Raw genomic sequence first — 6,000 nt, 5'->3', positions numbered from 1 at the left:
AACAAAACAAAAAAAAAGCCCTGAGTTGTGTGTGTTCCAGGAAAGCCCAGACCTAGGAGAAATCCAGAAGAGTGATGAGCTAAGCCCTGTCAAGGTGCTTCCATCTGTCAGAATCACACATTCCAAAGTAGCAGAAATCTACTGTCCAAAAAGTTCCTGTTACTTCCGGCCTCAGCGAGGCAAGCTCAGGCAGCATCAGGCTCAGCCCATGTGAGATGTCTCCTCCCAATCACAGACCACTGTTCTCTGGTCCAGGAGGTTCAAGGAACGGGTGCTGGGTAGAAAAGCACCTGAGGCCAGAGCAGCTTGCAGAGTGGCCGGTGCAGCACAAGGAGGAGAAGGAGGAGAGCGCAAGGTGAGCAAACTGATCTCACTCTGCAGGGAGGCCACCTGCACTCTCAATGGTTGGGCTGCTTTCCGGGGAGGCGAGCTGGGGTCTGAAAGGGCAAGGGGAAGAAGGTAATTCCCTTATGAATAGATCCGTCAGTTTTTGTAACTTAGACTATCTTAACGATTTTGTTCTCTTTTACTTTAAATGGTACAAACTGCTTTCTTAAACCATTTGATATCGTCCAGTTCTCAGAACTGAGATTAAAATTCTGGGAGTATAATTCACCCACCCTGATCTCAACCTCCAATTTCCTGACAAAAAGACCAAGAAATATTCAAGAACCCTGGGAAAACCTGTATCTCCTGATTAAAATTTCAGACAGAACCCTATGGACCCCAATTTCCTGGTGAAGTCAGAGAAGCAAAAAGAAAATTTAAGGAAATAGGCTACGTTCTTTCTTAATAATGTAGTAGGGAGAAAGTTCCCCCTGGTCGTCTTGTCAGAAATCATTTGATCCTGCCTACTCGTAATGAAATTTGTGGGGCAATTTACTCATGTTTCTTTTCTGCAAATAGTTCTGTTTAATAAATGTGTCAGTTGAAATAATGAGCTTTATCTATGCAGTGTTATTTTTACATAATTTATTTTTACTCTTCACCAATTAGTTGATGTATAGGAGCCACAGGTCCTAAATATACTTTTTGTTCTAAGAACATTTCTACGTGTAATATGAATCAAGTTTCAAATAATGCTAGTATTATTTTATGTAAGTTTAAAACCCCACTTATAACTAGTTTCAAAGATTTTGAACACATTTTGAATTTCATTAATTTCAATGTCTTTTTTAAATTAAAGGCAATGTTGATTGATTCTTAATTTATATATTAAGAATATATATATAATATATATGTATATATATACATACATATTTTTATATATTTATATAGTTTTCAAATCTTATAAAGAAATGGTTTTCCTTTTGATTAGCTCTTCTCAATGAGGAGAAAATTTTCTTATTTTGCTTTCGGCTGCAACAGACTTTTTTCCTCTCTGCTACCATAGGCCTAAAAATCAACTCACCCAATTTTTTTTTTTTTTAACTACCTGGAAAGAATCATAGACTTGTAAATCCAAAGGGGAATTTACACACCATTTAGTCAGGAAAAGCAAATGAACTCTCAGAATTTCTTTTCGACCTCTCCTGCTTACATTCTTACCAAGAGCAAACACTGATCAGCCCATGCAGGGTGCCCACACACCTGATGTTCCCTAACTGGGGCAAAGGCCAAATTCATGAAGAGGTGCCCTAATCTCACCTCCCCCAAGGAGTCTCCATAGCATTCTTGCCTTGGGGCCAGGCACCCGCTGGCATGGCCCACACCTGAGGTCCTCACTTGGCTGAGAATGCCTGGGCCATTGCTTCTATCTTCATCCTGACTTCAGGGGGGTGAATGATTCTGAGGTCAGCGTGGCAAGCGTCAGGAGTCTAGAGTGATGCTATCCAACAGAACTCTCTGTGGTGGTGGGAATATTCTATACCAAAACCACTAACTACATGTGGCTATTGAGCACTTAAGATGGGGCTAGTGTAACTAAAGAATTGAATTTTAAATTTTACTTAATTAAACTAGTTTGAACGATTGGTTTGAATGAAACTAGTTTGAATAACTAGTTTGAATGAAAATAGCTACATACATACTAGTTACCATATTAGTTACCACATTACCAAGCTACATATATACTAGTTACCATATTAGTGAGAGTAGGTTTAGAGCTTTAAAGGAAGAAAAACCAATGGATGCTGTGAGCCCTGTGTGTCATGGCCATGGGAACAAGCACCACTTTTCATCATTCCCAGGGACTCACCTGCCCTAAACTTAAGCAGACCAGCAATTGTTCTGATCTAAAATCCACACACCCATCTTTCTTCTCCCCTCTAAGTCATACAACTGTCTACTCTTGTTCTGGGTTTCAAGGTCAGGGCTAAGGCAACAGCACAGCGTATTTCTTGTTTCTTCCTCTCCTCTTTCTCTATTTTTTTTCTTTTGTTAATCCAAATTTCTCTAGCGTGAGCTGGAGTTTGAGGTGTGGTTTGCATGTTCTCTGGTCCAACAAACTTGAGTGAGGAAAAGAGGTAATGAACTTGAAAAAATGATCTCATGCTTGGTGGGAGAGTCTCACTTCTTTTTCTTCTGCTTTGAAAGTGGTTTGTTTAGTGAGCAATGGTTTTTAGACCTATTCAATGTGTCTGGAAACATCAACATCCAATACTATGGATATGAGTAATTTTTATAAGAAAACAAACTGAACGAGGGCACAAGAAAAAAAAAGAAATAAAACTCTAGCCTTTTAAAATGTTTGCATTCCTCAGAGCAAAGGAGCTCCTGGGATGTTGAGCAATTTGAGTATATCATCATGGTGCCAGGCCACTGGGCAGTTTTCCACAGGGTGGGGCTCACAGAGGCTATTCTTGAATGTGGAAAACAGTTTGAGGCAAGCTGCGTACTTTCAGTCAGGGGCGAGAACATTTCTGAAGTGGACAGCCGCTCCTCGGGTCTCTGCCCTCTACCAATCCCACCTTTTAAAATCCGCCCCACCCCATCTGCTTCTTTTCCATCTCTGCCAAATTAAAAAAGAAATCTAATACCTATGAGGGAAGTGCTACTTTGGAATAACAGAGGAAAGTTTCTATAGACCCCATATTTGAAATAGCAGATACATTCTGGAGGCTGAAAAAGAAGTTAGGAGGGGAAGGCTCATCATATTGTCAGGACTCAGTCTCTATTCACAGAAGACAGATCCAAGACCCCAGATCATGAGTTAGGTTAGTCCACTGAGGCTCTACACTCCTTGGGTCTCCTTCTCTCACGTCTGTCTTTCCTCTCCCTTTGGAAAAATAAGGAAGGGATCTGAAAAAACCATTCACAATGAGGCATTGACATTGATGGCTCCTAAGCCTCACTGTGCCTCTTTCATAATGATGTGCATTCTGATCAGGAGCAAAGGCGTGATTCTCTTGTGGGATTTCAGAAACCAGGGTAAAGAGCAAGGAAGACTGAATGGAGGGCAAAAGCGGAAGGCTCTCTCCTTGCCAGCTTTGTTTATGTGACTCCCTTCGTGGCTTAACCTCTAAGAGAAAAGAGCTGGGCAGGGCATGGGACTTTCTCTCAACTTAAAAGAAACATAAAGGGAGGTGGTGTCTACCTATCTTAAAAAACAAGAATGATTAGTGACAAACTCAATAAAAGGCTGTTAGGAGTCAGGAGATCTGGACTTGAATCTTGACTCTGCAAACAACACATCCATGATCCTGAGCAAGTCACTGCCCCCTGGGAGCCTCAGCTTTCTCATTTGCACAATGAGAGGACTTACTATAAAGCCTCTACATCCTCAGCCAAGTAAAAAGATATTTGTTTTAAGGAAATAGCTCACGTGGTTGTAGGGGCTCGCAAGCCTGAAATCTGTAAGGCAGCCACAAATTCAGGAAAGAAGTTGATGCTGCAGTCTTGAATCTGAAATCTGCAGATGAGCTTTCTGCTTTGCAGTATGGCGACAGAATTGCTTTTTCCTCGGGAAATCCGTCTTTGTTCTTAAGGCCCTCAACTGATTGGATAAGGCCCATCCATGTTGTGAAGAGAAATCTGCTTTTCTCAAAGTCTATTGATTTAAATGTCAATCACCTCTGTAACAATATCTTCACAGCCATATCTTGACTGGTATTTGACCAAACAACTAGGCATTGTATCCTAGTCAAGGCCCTAGAGAATACCAGTTTATACTCTGTGTGCAGAGTGGTGCCACCTGTCTCTCTCTTTCATTCTCTCTCTGGGCCTGTCCTCTCTGGTAAGGGCAATACATTCATAATGTCTTTTTTTTTTTTTTTAACAGCCATAGGTGTAAAAATTTGTCAAAGTCTTTCTTGTTTTAACTTAAATAAGTTCATGAGTCTGCCCTGGTGCACAGGCATTCAGAGCCTTCAAAGAACTCTGAAAGATGAGCCAGGCCTGATGGTTTCCTTTCATAGAAGTCATGTTGCCTTTGCTCCAAGTATGCCAAGAACCCTTCCCAGATGCTCCTCCAGATGGCTATTATGGAAGTCGCCTGCCTTCCAGGAAACTTTCCTGAAATGTTCCATTCAGCACAGGTCTCTTCAACACAGAAACTATGTAATATCATTGTTCACATTTTGACCAGGATTTTCCAACTTCAGTCTTGAGTGTCTCCTAACTCTCTGGGCAACTGACTGCCTTCTAGTTCAGTACTTCTCCTACATCTTTTGTTCCTGTTAGTTCTAGAAGGGTGGTTCGTAGCCACTCTGGGGCTCACCATGTGGCTCAGAAATTCAGAATTGATGAGGGAAAACTCTCCACTCTTGCTTCAGCCAAATTTTGATCTGGTTTTGTATATTAGCAACCCTATTAAAATCATATGTCCTTTGAAATGTGGCTCTGTGGGATTTTTTGGTTTTTGGTTTTTTTAAGATTTTATTTATTTGACAGAGAGAGAGAGACAGCCAGCGAGAGAGGGAACACAAGCAGGGGGAGTGGGAGAGGGAGAAGCAGCCTCCCAGCGGAGGAGCCTGATGTGGGACTCGATCCCGGAACGTCGGGATCACGCCCTGAGCCGAAGGCAGACACCTAAAGACTGAGCCACCCAGGCACCCCTGTGGTTCTGTGTTTTAAAACAAAATTAAACCACTAGTTTTAGTGCTTTCACCATTCAAGTCTGTTGGCTTGGTCTATCTGTTTCAAGAAATTGAGGCAAACGTAAAGAAAATGAATATTGGTTGGGTAACTAACATTGTGTTCGTATTCACCTATATTCTCACTGAATTTTCACAGTAACCTTTTGAGTTAGTTATTGTGATACCCATTTAGAGATAAAGCTCAACAAGATTAAGAAACTACCTGAGCTCACAAAACCGCTAAGTAGCAGGGACGCCTGGGAGGCTCAGTTGGTTAAGCATCTGCCTTCAGCTCAGGTCATGATCTCAGGGTCCTGGGATTGAGTCCCGCATCGGGCTCCTTGCTCAGCGGGGAACCTGCTTCTGCTCTGCCTGCCGCTCCCCCTGCTTGTGCGTGCTCTCTCTCTGATAGATAAATAAGTAAAATCTTAAAAAAAAAACTGCTAAATAACAGAGCAAAGATTCAAACCCAGGTCTGTCCAAAGCCCCTGCTCTTCTCACTCACTGTACTTTCTAACCCGTTCTGCATCAGAGGTCTTGGCAAATGAGTCACTCATATATTCATTCATTCATTCAAATACACATTCTAAAATCTACTTTTATCTGCCTTTTGTTTAGCAAAATAATTTATTGAGTGCCTACTATGTGTCAAGCACTGTGCCACCTTGGTCCTAGAAAGACAAATGAAACAGGGTCCCAGGGCCTTCTCCTGCTTCAGAGACTTTTTTTTTTAAGATTTTATTTATTTATTGACAGAGAGAGAGAGAGAACAAGCAGAGAGAGCAGCAGGCAGAGGCAGAGGGAGAAGCAGGCTCTTCGAGCAGGGAGCCTGATGCAGGGCTCGATCTCAGGCCCCGGGATCACGACCTGAGCCGAAGGCAGATGCTTAACGCTTAACGACTGAGCCACCCAGGTGCCCCTGCTTCGGAGACTCTTGCAATAAAGTGCAGGGAACCCTTTGTGCGTTGATACCAGGAGAAATGAA

At 42.2% G+C, this 6,000-nt stretch overlaps 1 protein-coding gene across 1 annotated transcript in view; it reads left to right on the top strand.

Annotated features, from left to right (window-relative positions):
• Positions 1-215: 215 nt before the first annotated feature.
• Positions 216-6,000, top strand: part of UPK1B (uroplakin 1B) — a 28,039-nt gene continuing 22,254 nt past the window's right edge. The window contains exon 1 of the mRNA XM_045785132.2: positions 216-355. Coding sequence (XP_045641088.2) covers positions 216-355 — 140 coding nt within the window. The remainder of the gene's footprint in view (positions 356-6,000) is intronic.

The sequence above is a fragment of the Ursus americanus genome, chromosome 4 (assembly GCF_024610735.1).
Source record: "Ursus americanus isolate L20-20 chromosome 4, mUrsAme1.1.p, whole genome shotgun sequence".
NCBI classification, from domain to species: Eukaryota; Metazoa; Chordata; class Mammalia; order Carnivora; family Ursidae; genus Ursus; species Ursus americanus.
The sequence above is the reverse complement of the archived record's forward strand: the minus strand, read 5'-3'. Positions and strand labels throughout refer to the sequence as shown.